This window comes from Schistosoma mansoni, assembly GCF_000237925.1.
Source record: "Schistosoma mansoni, WGS project CABG00000000 data, supercontig 0037, strain Puerto Rico, whole genome shotgun sequence".
Classification (NCBI taxonomy): Eukaryota; Metazoa; Platyhelminthes; class Trematoda; order Strigeidida; family Schistosomatidae; genus Schistosoma; species Schistosoma mansoni.
In genome coordinates this window covers 645,871-666,841 of record NW_017386026.1, presented here as the reverse complement: position 1 = coordinate 666,841, position 20,971 = coordinate 645,871, and the positions used below count along the sequence as shown (strand labels likewise).

Here is a 20,971-nt window from a genome sequence, read left to right as displayed (position 1 = left end):
GACCAGACGTCAATAACAACAGTCCGAAAAAACCCAGAAAACGTCGCCCTAGAAGAGAACCAAGTGATAAAGCAAATCATCAATTGTCTCTATGGCAATGCGAATGGTCTAAGGGGTAAAGTAGAAAAAGTCTGATGATCATGCTTCTAACTGAAACATTGCTGTCGCCCGACACCACAGATGGGAAAGCTGGCTAGCAATACATGGCACCTTTTCGGTATGATAAAATACACACACACAAGAAGGAGGAGTGGTAACATACATTAACAGTCACTAGAAAGCTCTTACTCCACACGGCGCCAAACCAATCGGAATGACACAATTATACTGATGTCACTTCAATACAAGCAGCAACTAACCAACAGTTATGATTATGACTTATTAAATCATCTCTATCAAATAATTATTTATTATAATAATGCCACTTTGACGTTTAAATGATATTCACGTGGATTGTCATTCTAAGCGTGTTCAGAATTAAAACAAACATTTGGAATTATTAAACACACTTTCCAATTAGTTGCCTTTGCCTTCTCTTTGGCTTACCTCTCAGTTTATCAGTACCCAAATAATTCTTATTATAATTTTGGTGAACTCCGTTGTACAATTGTGTCACTTGACTTGGTATCAAACCAACATGTGATGTTTAAATAAATCAATGACTTCTTCGTATTGATGACTGTTGTAATTTTGAATTCCAAATACAACACATTCGTTTGTGCTCCTCTTGTACTTCTTGATTAAATTGCGTTATTCCTGGGATTACTAGTTTATACTACAATTCAAATACTTCTGATAATCATATTGGCGTCGCGATTGAGCCTGTGATGGAACGGTTGGATATAAATTCAGATTTTAATGCTTTTGAGGAGTACATGGAGAGGTTCGAAATCTGGGCTATGACCAAGGAAGATGATGAGGATTTTAATATTGTGGCCCATTTCCTTACATTCATCGGAAAAGAAGCATACAGCCTTATAAAGACTTTGGCACTTCCAGACAAACCGATTTCACTCCCCTATGAAGCTCTCAAGCAACTACTGTTGGATCATTAAAGTATACAAATTCTGAATGAGGTAAGAGAGAAAAATCTGATAAAATGACTCGCCAGAACATCAGGAATTCCACTACTTTACTAAGTCGTCGCAGTTCGATGCGTAATAAAAGTTATCCAGACAATACTTCATTGAGCTTTGAAACAGTCCATGGAGATGAGCACGAGATTAGTAAATGCTTGTTCTGTGGCAAATTTTACCCATGTAATTCATGTGTATTTCGTAATTCTAAATGCTTTAAATGTGGTATAACTGGACACATTCAGTCAGTTTGTAATACTATGGTTCATTTCGCTGAAACTAATGCTAAGATAGATGTTTCTAATGATCATTTATCTTTATCTAGAAGTGGTATAACGTCACATAACAGTTCAGAGTTGAATGAAACCCAGAATCATTGTGCGACATAAAATTTTTAGTCAACAAACTTATCAAATTTCTCATGTCATTGTACCAGATATGGTTTGTCGTAATAATTCACATACTTCTGATGGAATTTCTTACAACTCTGAGAATAGAATGCTGAATGAGTCAAATCATGATCAAAAACCAAATTCAGTCATGGTAGATGCTGAATTCCCTGATGATCCATTATTCTCTAATGAAACTCTTAATCAATTTGAGGAAAATATTTCAGAAGAATCGAATTATGATATCATATCAAGTGTCAGTGGTCCTCACAATCAATTTATCTCTAATGATATTCCTAATGAATGTGAAAAATATGTTCCGAATTAGTCGAATCCTAGTCATAATTCTGATGTTATTGTATCAGATATTGGATACTCTCACGAACAATGTATGTTGAATAGAATCCCTAGTCAGGGGTATAATGAATCAGAGGGGATAGCGAAATTTACCGAAATAATCAGAGAACCAGTTTGCCCAGAAGTGAAGTTTGCACAGACAGAGAATCCAAATCAAGTCCAAAATTATCCTAATGAATATGAGGCAGATGAATGTTTTCTATTCGATTGTTTCGCAGGTAAATCGAACCTAGTTGAATCACATGTGTTAATTACATATATCAATGCATATCCATCTGCGTATTCTAATATGAATAACAAAAAGAATATGTATCATGATTTTTATTCAAATCAAAGTCATATGATGGAATACCTCAAATTATATATCAGTGTTTATCCCCAAATACTCACATACAGTAGTCGATGTGTGAGATTTGAGAAGATACTGCAAATTGGGAACGTCATATTGGCTAAAACATTGCGACGTAAGGACCCAACATTATTTCGTGGGGGAGGATATTGTTGGAAATTCTATGATGCAAATTCTAAATATCAATGGTTTCACTACACAACAGACATGCTGATTGTATACAATTCCAGAACACAGGTGAGTCTGTTCCAATTTCGGTTGTTAATTCTAATACTAATGAGTGCATTCTAGATAATACATAGTGTACATCCAATACATCATCGGACACATGTAAGATGAACTTAAGAAGAAAACGAACAATCGATTACAGACACTTACACTCCGATTCGAGCTGTGGCGGATGTGATGTTTAAATAAATCAATGACTTCTTCGTATTGATGACTGTTGTAATTTTGAATTCCAAATACAACACATTCGTTTGTGCTCCTCTTGTACTTCTTGATTAAATTGCGTTATTCCTGGGATTACTAGTTTATACTACAATTCAAATACTTCTGATCACCATACAACATCACACTGATTCTGGTGAGTGAGTATTGAATTGGAATTGATGCCCAACCACACGATCTTTGCAGCTGAGAGTATAATTACCGAAAAGATTTACATCCATGTAACATTGAGAGAAGGTCAGCAATGGTGAACGCAGGAGCAATGAATCGAAATGGAGTGGCTAACGGGCGTGGTCACATGACCTCCCTCTTGCTACGTCCAATATATTACTCTCTTCCTAGCTCAGATGTGTTCTTCAGAAGTGCTAGACGTCGTGTTGACGATTGTCAGTTAGGGCAGGTCAGTGTAGACAATTATATGACTTTCACTAAAGGCCTAATAGATTAGGTAGTCACATCATGGCATATCTACAATTTTGATAGTTGTACTAATACCGAAGCAGACCATGATATAATAATATTATAAGCTTATTCGATATTATATTTTTGGTACAATACGGAATTCTTAGCACAAAGCATCATTATTACTATTATTCACAGACATCTTATGGGTACGTAATTATTTTGAAGAAACCATTACGGGTCTTTTCAAAAAGTAGATAATACACAAGTTTCAATAATGGTAGCATAACGTTTACCACATTTGAATAAAAAGAAAGAAAGGAAAAGGCGAAAAATAGGGATAATAGAATAATAATAGATCAGGTTCTGTGTAATTGAGAAGAATATCGAGTTGATTTTGAAGAAGGAAAGGGAGGAAATAAGGGAATGGAAATGAAGGAAACACGAAGTACGTAAATAGTTTAATAAGCATGTTTGTGAACACAGAAAAAGAATAAACGACCATGTATGTATCGCTAAATGAATAACAAAAAGCAAAGACAAAAGAGATTATACAGTAAATAGTAATATAACTTGTTACTTAAGTAAGATGTGATGGTCGAATAAGTGTTTAAGCAGTAAGTGGTTTTGAGCGATGCTATGAAATTCTCAATCAGGTGCAAAGGATAACCAAACAAATTTCCATTTTCTACTTCTTGGTCGATCCTGACGACAGATGTTGAGTGGCCGCCAGTTAGAAGTTAACAGTTCAGTAAATCGACATCTAAATAATGTACATTCTTCCCTCTACCTGTTGCCAGCAACCACGATATCTCTGATTGGGCCTTCTGTAACTTGGACAACGAAACGTCGTACACTTTTCAGGAACGCACATGAATAGGATATGCGATCAATAGACATAATGATATATTAAAACGAAAAAGATTGTATAACTTGTTGAGATATCTAGACGACAGGAACAGGTAGCCCAGATGTTCAAGTAGGCCGTCAAAGCGGCTCATTGTACCTTCGTGAGATGACTAAAAAACACAACCTGCTATTATATCTCGTATTTTAAATTAACAGATCAGCTTTTACTTGTTAACAAACTTTTCTTTTATTCTATTGAATGATGACAACTTGTATTGTACTGTAATATTGATAAGTACTCACAGCTTACTAGCTCAATATATACCAACAACTGACGATATATATTTTTATCAGCTATTATTGTTAATTAACGAGTTTTAGTGGTTCCCTACTTTAGCTATACAAATTTTGACTGCTCTATAATGAGAGAGCATCTTCAACTTGTCCCATGGTTACGAGAGTGATGTAGACCAACAGTGTATGAGCACTGAGAGGTTTTGACGGATATCATTCGGAATGCTATTCTTTACAATGTACCTCGGCCAAGGCACACATCGAGAAAGATCCTGTGCTGAGCGTGACACAGAACGCTCACTATAGAATAAAAGGATAGCCTGACACAATTCGCTAGTCGCTCAAAGTCCAAGGAGATAAGAGATATCTCCTACCCAAGCTAGCGACCGAAAGACAAACTAGTTCGAACTATTTCTTCAAATTCACAGCCAGAAGAGAATCGAGAAATTCAGGGCCTTACGCTTCCAGACGGGAAAAGTGGCAATGACCTTAATACTTTAGGGGTGGCAGAGATCTTTACTGCTAAATACACCGACCAGTTAAACAAGAAACCTGCATGCACGGGACAGTCCTCAACTCTTGCGCCATCTGATAGTTTGGGCAATATTGAACGAACGCCCTAACTGATACTGAGGAAAATACAATCCCTGTGCTCAGGAAAGTCATAGAAAGGTGACAACATACGAACTATAACCCTGAAACAGTGCGCATAAGCCATCAACTGGACGGTGTGTGATCCATTCAGTCACTTACTAGATTCACACCAAATACTAAAAGAATGGAAACAGACTGTTCTCCACATAACATTCGAAAAAGGTGATAGAAAGGACCCAGTCTGTTACTAGTAATATTGTCGAAGGTGATGAGAGGAATGACCAATGAACAAATGAAGGGATATATAGATAAAAATAACATTCTCCACCAAACAAATGTAGGGTAAAAACAGGGAGGTCATTCGCCTCTAATCTCCCCATGGTATGAGATAGCTAGACGCCCTGCTGGAATCTAAAAATGCCCGTCAACATGATAGTCCTAGACCTCCTTATAGCTTCTGGTACACAGAAACCTTGTTTCTGTGAGATAAACTCACTCACATGAATTACAAACTATTGAAATCCACAAGTAACTACTGAACTGATTAGAATTAGTGCAATCGAGTGTCTAGACTATCATCCATTGGACATTATCAAATACCTGAAACCGTGGATAGAAAACAAAAAGCGAGTCTGTTTGTGCCAGCCCAAGACAGATGTAATAGATCTTGCTTGAAAATATTAAATGGATATTTAGCTTGTACGTCACTCATTCAGTAGATACTTAGATTCTAGATTGACATTTGTGTAATAAGAACGGTTTGCTACGGTTTGCATTAGTTCTTTTCCAGCAAGCTTCTGAGTGTCAAGTCTTCATCTGAATGAGTCAATTGAAGGTGTGGACACCACTGTTTCGGGTAACAGGTTCCAAGGATTGATGACTTGGTGTGAAAACTTGTATGCCACTAGGGTGAGACTATGATTTAAGGACGAGCCAATCAGAAGCGTTTGAGGGATTTCAAGGTCACGGCGCCTATTTTAGTGTCTGATGCTCTTGTACAGTCGGTTCACAGAGAATTTTAGAGACTTGACAATTAAGCGGCTACAACAAATGAAACTACTAAGAGGTTTCTGTATTTGTAACTACGGGTATTAAATGACTTGTAGACCTTGTGCAGACTACCGTGATGTTGGCCTTCGATGTAATATACGCTGAAGGAAGACGTTTGCTAGAATAGGAGCCCTTATCGCTCGATTCAGATTGAGACTAAGGCATATTAAAATGGTTGCCGCGAGCTGTATGATGAAAGCACCAGTAACATTGGCTGCAGTAGTCGCATATGTTACTGAAGCTCTGGCTGTGCAGTAGTATGAGTATTGTGGGGACATATCCATAAGAAAAATGATAAACTTACACAACCGGAGTACACACAAACAATAATGAAGCTATGCGGTCTATGCTGAGAGGGTTTTTATGACCTTATCATGTCTTCAGAGACCAACTATTATGGAGCCATATGGATGAGTTTCTCTTCCTTATGCATAACGATTTTAGAACCTTTGGACTTTTTTCTAATATTGACAAGTTTTTGGACCATATAAAAGAAATGTACCCACTTTAATTATTCGGCTTTGTGTAATATATCTTTCCTCTATGCCGAAGCGAAGGTAACTTTCGGGAGGCGGTTTGCCTGCGTACTTTTAGAATCCACACTTTGTCCTATTCTTTAAAGCTTATAGATGCTTACTGTTGCTACTGTTTCTGGAAGTAGCTTGTCTAGTAAGAACTTATTGTGGTTTAAATCGTATCTATAACCAGTCTTTGGTTCTTTTTCGGGAGGCTCTCTTAACTCATTAAAAATGACTGACCTATCAGCGTGGTACGTCTTAACAAGCTGTGGTGTTTTGTTTCCCAAAATCTCCCTGCAGTCCGATTTGACATCAGACGCGGTTTCCTTAATTTTCTTCTGAGTGTAACTGTAAGCCAATCATTGGCTTTATTATGTCCTTTGATCACATCACCTAGACAGCTCGGACTTTGCGTTGATATGTGAATTCAGAACTAAAACTGTAGCTACAGCTGGTAAGAACTTTCAGATTCTTAATTTTCTAACTCTAAGCCCTTATTTTGGTTTGCCATGGCAATAAGTGAGTATCTTTACGCATATGTTACTTTCCATCACGGTGGTAACTAACATCCGATTGGTTAGTCAGCCCTTGTTACTTACTGAAGACAGTTAAAAGATATCTTTAGATTGATTGTTCTAGAAATTCATGGAATATTGTTTTCAAGCTTTTTTTATTGAAGTAACTAGTTAAACGCGAAGATGATTGTCAGGGAAACAGACACGAGTTAGTGTAATTAGATTTAATATGAATCTAATGAAAATATCCCCTAGAGCCTTTTATATAGACCCTAAGTGTATGTTCAGCTTTCCACGTAATTTGTCTATCCTAACCATTGATCTCCAAATCCCTACTCTGTGGTTCTTATTACCTTCGAAATTTATTCAGAGCACTCTGCTTTCCTGATTTTCTAGATGTAGTACTTCTGAAATTCAAACTGAAGCTTTTTATTGAATTGTTCCCTTGTACTACGGGGATCTACTTTTAATTATCTGATTAAATTCACAAGTTTGGTTTATATATTCATTGATTTATATAATTTTTTAGTCCGTAGACAATTTCGAGATGAAGTACAGTTGGAAAGAACAAAGTAAATATGTTGCTGAATACCACACTGATACAGTTGAGTTTTGCTCAGATGGATCAATGGCTCTGTGTGGCAGTTATGAACTAAACAGTGTATGTTAAGTTTTTTTGGAATAAATGAAAAGGTTGATGAAACTATAGACTATGGACGACGTTTACATGACGCTGAAGTCACTTTTTGAATGTCCACCTACGTGCTAGGGTCAAATGAGAGTTATAAATTCGTGTGAAGAATTAGGGTTAGGGTCTGCATTTGAATTTGTGGTTTTCATGAACTGACATCAGCTATAATACCAAAATGCTATTTAGCCACGTAGATGAATGAATTTCGCACCAAAAATCCTAGACCTGTTATATTAGGTCTGATTCGTTCGCCCAGAAATTATAGTCTCGCCATTAGGACTACTGATTGATAAGTAGATAATTCTTAGATTGATGTCAATATACCGATACTTCCTAATACCTCTTTTAAAAACTAATTTTGTATTCTTTTAGTTCACCATTTATATTCTTTTTTATGTTGAACACGCCCTATATACCCACCCTTTGTTACAGAAATATACTGGGTTGTTCGTGGATCTAGACAGTCTTTTACTTGCAAACGTTTTGCCTTGAAATACAGGACAAGGATTTGTCCATAATCACTGACTGAAATAAATAAAAGTGACGAGTTAATCGACCTTTGTTTCCAAAGCTTATTATTGTAACCGGAAGAATGACACTAGAAAACTATCGGCGAAAAAGGTAGATAAAATAAGAAATAAGTATCTAGTTGGTAGGATAAGGGCAAATGCTCTTTAGTTGTGTTTGGTTTTTTCAGTTTAGCTCTCTGTCCTGAGGGTTTTAGCCAGTAAGTATGGGCATTTAGCATGCATCTCAGATTCACTTTTGACGGTGAACAGAATATCAAATATTCAAAATAACTCAATGTCATTGAATAAGAAAAAGAGAATTCAGCGAAGAAAATTTTCTTTTCGACGAAATCATTTTCTTAAGCTGTACACTCGTATATATAGTTATATGGAAAATATATGTCTACAGGAGGCTAGGAAAGATTGCATTATAAATTGATTCGACAGTAAATAACAAATGAGGTTACGTACCAATCAAGGGGTAAGGAAGAAAATAATTTATGGGTCAGATAGTCCAATTGACAGATACGAAGGAAAGCGACAAACACAAAGGTCATAATAATAATCTGAATAATAATCAAGAAAACTTGTATAGGGTACTAATAATAACTGATTAGAGTTTGAAATGTAAAATAGTAATTTAAAAAACAAAAAACCGATAATAATCAAATAAAAGTGCAGAAAAGGAAAAAATACAACAACAACCAGAAAAATACCCATTAAGGGAATTAGGGCCAAGGAAGGGTGAGAGGTTGGACAAATCGTTTCTGCACGCAAAGTTCAGGCTTGAATTCATGGATTGCCGACGCCTCAGCAGTGCATAAAATATTGATCCGACCTCCGTTTGATCCGGTTCCTTTGACTCTATAGATTATTTTAAAAGACGAGTCTTTTGGAGCGGTGTGTCCACAGTTGATCAGATGCTCTTGTATCAAACTAGTTATCTTTTTACATCCTCCTTTTAGGAGCCAAGCCGGATAGTGTTCCGAGATGCGTTTGGAAAGCGATCGCTTTGTGCGGCCTATGTAATGTGCTCCATATGAGCAAGTAAATTTATAGATACACATCGATGTGGCCCAAAGCGAAAGTTTATCCTTAACACACCCCCGAATGGTAGGCCGGCTAGAGAAAACGATTCGAAGTTTGGCTGTGTAGAAAGTTTTATTCAACGATTTTGAAATCCGTTTATTCAGGATTTCAGCAACCGTGTCTCCTTTGAATTCCATATTCATAAACAAGGTTTTCTTCTGCACTGTCAAAGCTCTTTCTTGGTGAAGTCTAGGTGTTAAGTTGCTATCGACGAACACAGGAGTGTATTGGTGGTTGTCACTCCATGGTTGCCCATACTATTAGGAGATACCTACTGAAATCCCTAGGAAAGACTGGGTTAGTAGTGGTCTTGGCGATATAAAAGTGTGACCTCAGAGCTCATGAGATAGCTTATTGAGGCCGTGCATACACATCCTTTTCGCGAGTATTTATTAATGTACAAGCTCAACAATGCAACTTTGCCCTCCGACTTTGAGTTGTTGTTTCTAGTCTTATTAGTTTCTAACCGACCTACTTTGTGTGTTCGGACGAAAGAAACAAGTGTTCCAACCAGTACATTACAGTTGGATCGCCAGGATGTGGGTCTCAGACTACCCATAAGTGAACTAGCAAGCTATTATTATATCATGTTGTGGCCATTCCAGGATTCCCTGTAATCTTTATACTGAACTATAGTTACAAGTTGGAGTTAATGTTAATTTTGGTTGTAACCCTTTGTGAAATTCACCTAGTTATTTTGACTTTTGGATGAGTAGGTTTCAACACTTCACCAACTTTTACCATATTCCTTCGTTAATGTCCTCAATGAGTAATCATCCAACGACTTATACATACTAAAAATCAAACCATTATTCATAAACCTAGATTTAATATTATGGTCTGATTAGTGTTGTATTACTTTTTGTTTTGTCTTATTCTTTCAGGATACTCAAGAGCGTCTCGGTGGCTTACTCTTATTCAGTCGAGTTTCAACTGATTATCAGTATGTTTTATCGAGCAATATATCGTGTTCTGGCGTATTAGATATAAGTTGGCTAAATGGTAATGTCGCAATCGGTGCATTGGCAAATGGTTCAACAAAACTATGGAACTGTACTGATGATAGTCCCTCTATAATTGAATTAATGGATTTTCCAGTATCTGACCATATTCTACTATCTGTCGACACGTGTTCTGATAGGTCAGGTTAAAATAGTAATAATAACTACTGTGAATCTGAAAATCCTTGCAGATTTGTTTTCAGTGATTCAGGTGGGAATATTAGTGTGTGGAAGATCGACGCATCATCCTGTTCAAGTCCTCAATCAATTAATAAGTGGCCTGGGCACGAATTTGAAGCTTGGTGTGCATGCTTAAATAAGTGGAACAGTGAAATAGTCTTCACAGGTAGTGATGATTCAAAATGTTGTGTTTGGGATCTACGTAAAGAATGTAAAAAGCCGTTGAATATCATCAGGTAAAAGTTAGTTGTGTTTCTAGTGCTTTGCAATGACTGTAAACCAAGTACAAGTATTTTAGTATGCATATTTTCGCTTTTTAGGAAATTTTGATTATAGTAGAAAATGTTTTCAGCTTGGTTGGTTGATACTGTCGGTATATTCTCGCTTTGTTGAAGGCTCTGGTTGTGTTCGCAAATATCTTTAAGATAAATATTTGAAATGTCAGTTAGTCAGCTACAAAGTAGGACCAGGCCCATATATGCATCGGTCCAAGTTGCCACACCTCATTAGCACACCAAGATGAACACCGAATTCATAGAAGCAGTTACTTCAATCGTAGTAATATATAAAAATAGATTGCATATGAGGATATAATACAAGGAGAAATAATTAGTTCGTAGAAAGAAGAGTATCAAGTAATTTTAATCTCACGGTTTAATCAAAGACAGTGAGTGTATACACCTATGCCATTGTGGTCGATTCTGAGCCATGTCACCCAGAGTCTCCAACCATTGGTTGCGATAGTCGCGTGAACCCCAAACAAGTGGTCTGCATCTACCAACATGGCTCAGACCAGACGTTAGTGACTTCAAGAACTGATGCTAAGTTTGGGTTTGGCCGCCCCGAACTCTCTTCCAACCGTCTTCAACACTAGTCAGCATTACGCGTCATAGTAATCGGTGTTCAGGCATACATAACACGTGGCCCAACCATCTCAGTCGATAGAGATTCACAACCTCATAAACTGATTTACCATCATTCCCCAATACCCTGCGTCTGACCTCAATATTACTTACCCGGTGATCTCAGCTGATGCTGGTAATACTTCTAAGACATATGATCAAATTAAATAAATGTGCTGTTATAACTTCCGTACGGTTATAATCACTAGACTTTTTAAAATTGTTTATATATGGTTGTATGTTTTGCCAACCACGTTGCCATTACATAATTGATTGACTGTATACATGATGAAAGGTTTTGTTATTTGACATTGATTACCTGATTAGATCAGTAACACTGAGTCTGATAGTTTGAAGATAATCCGATTTCGAAATATGTTGGAAAGCGTCAAGTTGATGCACATCAAGTCAAATGTATTCACATGATGGTTTGTATAATTTTGGTAATATCAAAACAACAATAATATTATTAATACCGCTACTAATAATAAAACAAAGTTATGTGAATAAAGATAACAAAGGTAATTATATTTGACTACGAAAGGTTGTACATTAGTCAAATTAGATTGCTCGATAGTTAAGACTACTATTGATTAAGTAGCCCTGAAGTTGGCTCAGATAAGAGAAGCAGTTATACATATTTCTTTTGAATATGTGGCTCCATTATTTTTACTCTCAATGGCTATTGCTTCTGACGTTTAACGGAATTTGAGTCTGACAGAATGGCAAAAATTTACTGACACGACAAATTATTGAGAAATATTGGCTTGTACTGGCGCTATGACCAGCTTGTTTTCCTCTTATTCTCTTAAACTCAAAATTTTCAGGTTTTCTAAGATTCTCATTACTGTTTAACCGGTACCCCCTCCAAAAAATGTTAGGAAAAAAATAAATGCCTATTACTTTTTGGTCTTAGTCACGAATCATCTTGAACATTATTTTCGTAGCGATAAAAATTCGCTATATACCAGCAAGATGCTTAATCGTATACTGTCAGTTAGTGAATGAATTTAGTATACAATTTCCAAAGTTTCAATGATTAGTTTTCACATGAAATGGAACAAGAGTCACATAGAATTATAAAGTACACAGCTAAACTGTTAAATATATCACTAAAGTTTTCCTGACTGGATTTAGATAACTACCAAATGTAGTGTTTTCTTCCTTCCATTGTTATACGAATTATTTCACTCTACGTGAATTAAATTTTAGTTGACGAATTATTAAACTTAGATTAAGTCTAACAGTTCTTTACTCTTTTTTTTGTCTTGTTTGAATATTTTCAGACATAGTGTGGGTGTTTGCAGCATTCAAAATTATCCTGACGTAGATTATTCTATTTCTACCGGAAGGTTAGTTTTTCTTTTCTTTACACAGAGAAATTCAATTCCCGATACTTATTAAGTAACAGAATATGTTTGTTCTGTTCTACCTTTCAGATGTAAAAAGTAGTCTTCGGAAGCAGTATATTCATAGATGATTGGTATTAAGGAGTTAGGGTAATAGTTAAAGCGTTCAACTTTCACTCACCAGGTCACAAATGCGAATCCGGCTCCATATACTTTGTTTTCGGCAACCGGGTAGTATCACTAGCCTCGGCACAGTATGGCAGGGGGAGTCTGTACTTTGTGAGTTGTATTACTAACAGCATTTGATCATGGATCCCTTTAAAGCACTGCTCGCGCGTGTTGGGACCACTAAGTAACCAGTACTAAGGTAATGCATAGAATAGTGGGTAAATATGGCAAACTGGTTAATAAGACAGTGAATCTTCAGCAACTGAGGTGGTTGGGTCATGTGTTACGCATATCCAACTACTACCTATCTCATTGAGGGATGTAGGAGTAGGTCTGAAGAAATCTAGAGGCAGTCAAACCAGGACGTAGGATCAGCCCATGAAGTTATTAATTGTTGGACTGAGCGATGTAGTTAGATTTAGTCTGCCTGGTTGGGGTCTGCGCGATTGTTGCAACTAATGTTAGGAGACGTTGGATGAAATGGTTCAGAATCAGTCACATTGGTACAGATACATTCACTCTTTGCCTTCCCTTAGTTTCTGAGTTCCAAAATTATTCTATACTTCTTATTTCTTGATTTTATTCATTTTTGTCCAGTCACATTGTATGTCCTTACCATATTCTGCTACTACCGATTCTGTTACTATTTCTACTACTTTTAAGCTAGTCCTAATAATTTCATTTGATTGTGCTGATATCTGGTGTGACAAACAAAACCGATATATATATATATATATATATATATATATATATATATATATACCAGTTTACATGTTAGTTATGGCGTGCTCAATAAGTAGGAGAAATTTCTAGAAATCTTATAGTAGACTAATTCTTATCTAATAGATGTCCTTTTTAAGTATCAGTCTGATCATGAAATCCCCAGAAAAATTTGCTTAGATTTAACCTTATTCACTTTTAACGGGACATTATGCAAGTATAAAAACGGAGTGGTAATGAGATCGCTCGTGTCCTCGACTGTGGCCAACCTGTTTATGTCACACGAAGGATCAAATATTTTCGCCAATGACATTAAACCATGAATTTGCCTCAGATATGTAGATGATACTTTTGTTGTCGTCAAAAAGACTCACTTAAGATCCTTTTCTAAATTGATCAATACACTCTCATCTCACATTAAATTCACGTACGAGAATGGAAATGAACACTGTGAGCCACCAGTTTTAGATTGCTTAGTTAAAAGAAATCTATGTGGCGCTCTAAATCTAACCATCTATCGAAAACCAACTCACTCAAATTGTTTTATCTACTTCAATTCAGCACGTCTATTCAGTGCAAAAACATCTAGCCCTAAACGTCTTTAGAAGAACAAACATGTTTATTACATCTGTAGGCCCCCAAATGCCCTGGTACGGCCGAGAGTGGGGAGAGTCTGCTCTCCCTCTCGAAATGCTCTCATATGGCCACGCGAATATATAGCCTCTGCCAGGAAAGTCCTACTCACTGCCTTCTCGTGGCGGGGGTGTTGTTCACAAAAGTGAGAGGACGAAAAGCGAATGTCCGGCGCTTTAACCGGGTTGGTGGATATGAAGCATCCACCTAGGGGAGTTGGAAAACCCTGATTCCGAACCAATGGTGCACATGGGCTCCAGGATCCTGAAGGAACAAATGGCGTATGAACCAACTGTTGGTCATCGTCTACCATGGGACTGCATCTCCTTACGGTGCTCCACTGCCTTGTGGACTAGACCTTTAGGTCAAAGGCTCGGGGTGTGGTCCCCTAAGAAAACCACCTGCTTCAGTCTGGGCACCCGGGCAGTATCACAGCCCTCACACAAATCGAATGAGATTTGTGAGGCGCATATTTATCTGGTGCTTCCTTGTACCAATATTTATGTGTTTAAATAAATAAATTAATTAAATTACATCTGTAGAGGATAAACAAAACGAATGAAAGCATGTAATTAACATCTTAAAATTTAATAATTTTCCTATGACGACTATTAAAAGTGCCATGAAACGAGACATGTTACGTCTAAATAATAATCTGAATGAAATACCATGGATTGGCACTGCAGTTTTACCATACCGCCATGGTAAAACAGAAGAACTCCAAAGAGTTTTAAAACAACATAGAATTGAAGTATATTACGAAACAATGAACACCCTTCGAAATTGAGAGGATGGAAAGTGAATGTCCAGTGCTTTAACCGGGTTGGTGTATATGGAGGGGAGTTGGGAAACCCTGATTTCAAACCAATGGTGCACATGGGCTCTAGTATTCTGGGGGGGGGGACAAATGGCGTATGAACCAATCGTTAATCACCGGCTACCATGGGACTGTATCTCTTGACGTTTCTCCACTGCCTTGTTGGTCAGACTTTTAGGTCGAAGGCTTCGGGTGTGGCCCCCTAAGAAAACCCACTGCTTCGGTTTGGTCAACCGGGTAGTATCACAGCCCACACAAATCAAGTGACTTGTGTGGTGCATTTGTATTCGCCTATAGGAAAAAGTCCCTTTTATGTCAACTCAGAATTATACATACAAATTAAGATGTGTCGATTTTGACGCCTTCTACATTGGAGAGTCATCTCGTGAGATCTTTACTCGAGCTAAAGAACATATTGGGTACACAAGTGAATCACCTAATAATCCCACAGGACTGGAAAGACTCCAAATTAAATCGGCAATAGCAGTTCATGCCATTTTCAACAACCAAGCCGATATTAAAAACATCAAAACAATATAAAAAGACTTTCCCAACTACAAAGAAAGACGAGCAGATGTAGCTTTCCCTATATTGCTCAATCCTAATCCCCTCAATAAAAAAGAAGGCCTCACTATTCATCCGACTTGCACAATTTATCCGAGATACAATGTCTGATTCTACTCACGTCTCACAACATTATCCTACTTACGTACTTAGGCCTATCACCCCTCGTGGAGGAGCATAGCCCGCCCACCAGCATTCTCCATCCAACCCTGTCCTGGGCAATCCTTTCCAGTTCTTTCCAGTTTTTATTCATCCGTTTCATACCTGCTTCTGTTTCCAGGCGTAATGTGTTTTTTGGTCTTCCACTTTTCCACCTCCCTTCAGGATTCCAAGTTAGGGATTGCCTCATGATGCGGTTTGGTGATTTCTTTAATGTATGTTCTATCCACTTGCAACGTTTTCCCCTAATTTCCTCTTCAGCTGGAAGCAGATTTTTCCTCTCCCATAAAACGCTGTTGCTGATAGTATCCGGCCAGTGAATGTTGAGTATTTTGTGTAGACAACTGTTTATAAATACTTGTACCTTCATGACGATGGATGTAGTAGTTCTCGAAGTTTCAGCTTCGTACAGTAGGACTGTCTTGACGTTCGTATTGAAGATTCTCACTTTGAAGTTAGTTGACAGTTCTTTAGAGTTCCAAAGAGAATTGTTTGCTATATGCATGCAAGTCCGCCCCGTTATTGTTCCTATTTCAGACTTTGCCCCCAAATGCCCTGGTACGGCCGAGAGTGGGGAGAGTCTGCTCTCCCTCTCGAAATGCTCTCATATGGCCACGCGAATATATAACCTCTGCCAGGAAAGTCCTACTCACTGCCTTCTCGTGGCGGGGGTGTTGTTCACAAAAGTGAGAGGACGAAAAGCGAATGTCCGGCGCTTTAACCGGGTTGGTGGATATGAAGCATCCACCTAGGGGAGTTGGAAAACCCTGATTCCGAACCAATGGTGCACATGGGCTCCAGGATCCTGAAGGAACAAATGGCGTATGAACCAACTGTTGGTCATCGTCTACCATGGGACTGCATCTCCTTACGGTGCTCCACTGCCTTGTGGACTAGACCTTTAGGTCAAAGGCTCGGGGTGTGGTCCCCTAAGAAAACCACCTGCTTCAGTCTGGGCACCCGGGCAGTATCACAGCCCTCTCGCAAATAAATGAAATGGAACATTCAGCTGACAATTATATTCTCGTTCATACTAGAAACAATTCAATTTGCATTATTATTATTATTATTATTATTTACCATATCGCTAATTCACCCCCTTTTATCCCCAATTTGTGTAACCTTACTTTTCAACTTATGCAGCAGCTCGCTCTTGGTGGAAAATCTGTCCTATCTAAACGATCTCCAGTCACTGTCTGGTTGAAAGTGAATGCTTCCACCGATTATGAATACTGAAGCATCTTTCTGAAACCACGTACGCCGTTCAAGCTGGCTTCCTTCAACGTTCGCACACTAATGCAGATCAGACAACAGATGGGGCTGGCTATGTCTTTGGAAAGTCTTAATGTTGACGTTTGTTGTCTATCCGAGACCCGTATTCAAGACTCTAGTGAAGTACTACAAATCCGCTCTCCATCTGTCGCCTCGAAAAGCTTGTTTCACGTGCGCTTATCCGGGGACCCTGTGGCATCCTCGTCTGGTTTTGCTGGCGTTGGTGTCGCACTAAGCGCTAGAGCTGAGGCAGCACTAATCGATTGGATCCCCATTAACAGTCGGTTATGTGCTGTTAGATTAGAAAGTTCCATCAAAGTGAGAAGAAATCGGCGTGAGAAACAGTGTCTTTTCGTCATCTCCGCCTATGCCCCGACAGATTGCAGCCCGGATGCAATCAAGGATGAGTTTTACCATCAGTTAACAGTTCTTCTCCAGAAAGCGCGTTCGACAGATATTGTAATACTAGCCGGAGACTTGAATGCACAGGTCGGGCGTCTAGGCACAGAAGAGAGTCGTTTAGGTGGCCGATGGGGACTTGTTGGTCGCAGGACAGATAATGGGGACCGTTTGCTGCAACTGTGCACAGACCACAACCTGTTTCTGGCTAGCACTAACTTCTGGTACAGTCATCGCCGGTGTGCCACCTGGCGTCCTCCCTCTGCATCCCAAGCCTGGACTCAGATTGATCACATCGCGATCAGCTACCGCTGGCGTGGCTGTGTACAAGACTGCCGCTCCTTTTGGAGTACCTATCTGGAGTCTGATCATGCCCTGGTCTGCGCCAATCTCACCTTACTTTTCAGTGGCCGAAGGATTGACCGCCATCAACGGACCGATGTTAGTAAACTGGCTGCAACTTCTGTTGCAAGTAAGTATCGAGCGGAGCTAGCTTCTAGGCTAGCTACCGCACCACTGAAAAGTATAGATGAGCATTGGTTGCATCTTCTCGACGCCATGAAAATGGCGAGTAAAGCCGCTTGCGGCTTCGCGAAACGTCCCGCTTACAGGCACTGGGTTTCTTCTGGCTCCTTACAACTGATGGAAGCCCGTCGGTCTACTCCGGGTGACCGTGAGCATGACCACAAATGAAGGCTGTTACGTGATGAAATTGGGCAAAGCTTGTGTAAGAACCGAGAAGCCTGGTGGTCGGAGCGTGCTAATGAGATGGAAGCAGCAGCTGCATCTGGTAACTGCCGAAAGCTCTTCCAACTCATCCGAGCCACTGGCAGCAAGAAGTCTGGTGTGAGTGAAACAATCTACGAGGATGATGGGATGCCAATCACTAACATTTGTCGACGTCTTGGACGATGGGCGGAATTTTTTGAAGGGCAGTTCAACTGGCCTGCTGCTCAGGCAACATCAACCAGTTTGTCCTGCCCCCCATGGCCGGTGACGACTGATCCACCAAATGAGGCGGAAGTCCGCAAGGATCTCCAACTCTTGAAACGTTACAAATCACCGGGCCCAGATGACTTACCTCCGGCTATTTTTAAAGATGGTGGTGACTTTCTGACTAACGAACTGACTGTGTTGTTTGCAAAGGTTTGGGAGCAAGAAAGTGTTCCAACATCATGGAATGAGTCGATAGTCGTCCCTATCTTTAAAAAGGGTTCACGTTGTTCCTGCAATAACTATCGGGGGATAAGTCTACTTCCGATTGCATCCAAACTATTGACTTCTGTCATTCTTCGTAGGTTGTTTAATACCCGAGAACGATTGACTCGCGAGGAGCAGGCTGGTTTTCGTTCTGGTCGAGGATGCATTGATCACATCTTCACCCTCCGCCAAATGTTAGAACACCGTCATACTTATCGCAGGCCAACAATCGTAGTGTTTCTTGATATCAGGGCTGCCTTCGATTCGTTGGACAGGACTGTTCTCTGGGATTGTCTATTGAAGAAGGGTGTGCCTGAGAAGTTTATTAACATCTTAAAGGCCCTGTATACGAACACCTCAGGCAGAGTGAGGGCATACAACCACCTTTCTCCATTGTTCCATTCGAGCAGCGGGGTTAGGAAGGGTTGCCCAATCTCACCATTCCTCTTCAACTTTGCCATCGACGACATCCTGGAAACAGCTCTGATGGATGTAAGTAATGGAGGTGTGGACCTGCTGCCTGGAGAACGACTTCTCGACCTTGAGTATGCGGATGATATTGTCTTAGTGTGCGATGATACCCAAGGCATGCAATCCGCACTTAATCAGTTGACAATCAGTGTCCGTAGGTACGGCATGTGCTTTGCACCCTCCAAGTGCAAGGTACTCCTACAAGACTGGCAGGATTCTCATCCTGTACTCTTTCGGCAAATCGAATAGAAAGTTCGAAATTCTGACCATGTTATTGTTAAACGTAAGGAAAAAGTGTTCTTTGTGATTATTACATTCTCCGAACAGGCAGGACTTATTTGTCAAAGAAAAAAATATAAATATAAGTGTTATTTTATGAAATTATGTTTTTAGTTTATTTATAAAGTTTCTCTCTGGTCTGAATTCACGAAGGTACTAACTTTAAAACTTAAAATTATCTTGAATATATGTACGTATATTGTTATGTCCTAACAAACCATATTTTCTTAGATCGGATGGGATTTCTAGGGTTATCACATCTCTGTCTAACTACTAGGTTGGACTTTCGTGTAAGTAGAACTTTTTGAATTTAATTATTCCATGATCCAAAACAATCAAACTCATACTTGCACGATTCATGTTTCATCATAATATGAAACAGTAAATCACTGGTTCAGAGGTTCGATTTTCAGACACTAGGTCGCAGGTTTAAAGCCAACTCCACTTATTTTCGTTTAAACAACCACTTGATATAATCTAGCTCACATATTTAGAGTGTGACCAAAAGCAAAGTATGTGAACTTGTGCCTGGTAAGTGAATTAGTAGAATAATTCCATCTTATCAATACTGTATATTATAGATTTCTACCTGAACTATACTAATGATTACATTTAGTTACGGTACATTTCAGTTTTGTCAACCTGTAGTATCGATGTTTTTCGAACTCACAACGATAATTAGCTCCGTATTTTAAAGGATTATCTTTTTCTTGTAGTTAATATCAATCTTATATTTAATCAATTGTTATTATCAATATAATCAACTAATTTTCGTTTTGTTTTCAAATATATATATATATATACATTTTCACAGTTATGATGATACTTTGTATTTATGGGATTTACGTATGATTCATTCTAACAAATTCACCGATACTACCACTACTCCTTTACAGAAATGTCAGTTCGATGGTGGAGTTTGGCGTCATAAATGGGGTCCACAAAATTATGTTATAGTCAGTGCAATACATGATGGTTTTGCTGTTGCACACTTACCATTACGTTCACCGTTTAATCACAAAGCAGAAGATAAAGAGGATTCTGTATATAAATTTCGTTTGACTAATGAACAATTAGCCTATGGTATTGACTGGTCATTCAATCATAAAATTAATCAGTTGAAAAGTGATTTTATGAAATCGACTGTAGTTTCTTGTTCATTTTATGACAATACTATAGAATTCGGTGAACTTATTGTTAAGTTATAAATCGGTAATATTTATCTAAACTAAATCAAATATTGTGTTTGTGTACAAAGTAAACTGATAGCTGGGTATTTGTATTTATATTTCATCAAATTCTTTGTGTATAGCTATTTCATGTTAATTAATTGTTTTATGTTCTGATCTTATTATACCAAAAGGTATTTTAATTTGAAAGTGTTGAATGACTGTCCAGATTTTATGCGAAATATAAGAGTTTAGTGAGTAATGAGCTTGGAAATTTTTAAAATAATCGGGACGGATTTTAGCTCGTTTCTAGCCAGTCAGCTAACATTTATTTTAGTTGAATGGTTTATAGGGAAGAACAATAATGTTACGATGATTTTACATAATGAATCTATTAAAGTCTTCCATAGGTTTTTAAGAAAAAAATGACAAATATATTTATGTCTATGGAACATCCGTCTTCCTAAGCTCTTATAAAAACACAAAAGTGCTTTTGAGAGTTCTCCACATTGTTCGTGGTTAGGGTTACGGATTGGGTTTGTGTTTGATTTTTGTC

At 38.4% G+C, this 20,971-nt stretch overlaps 1 protein-coding gene across 1 annotated transcript; it reads left to right on the top strand.

The window, feature by feature from the left end:
• Positions 1-7,390: 7,390 nt before the first annotated feature.
• Positions 7,391-20,454, top strand: Smp_124490 (retinoblastoma-binding protein-related; the record flags this gene model as incomplete). Its single annotated transcript, XM_018790733.1, has 5 exons — positions 7,391-7,504; positions 10,017-10,273; positions 10,325-10,549; positions 12,502-12,567; positions 20,061-20,454. The coding sequence occupies 5 exons, from the start codon at positions 7,391-7,393 to the stop codon at positions 20,452-20,454; spliced, it is 1,056 nt and encodes a 351-aa protein (XP_018645974.1).
• Positions 20,455-20,971: the final 517 nt, after the last annotated feature.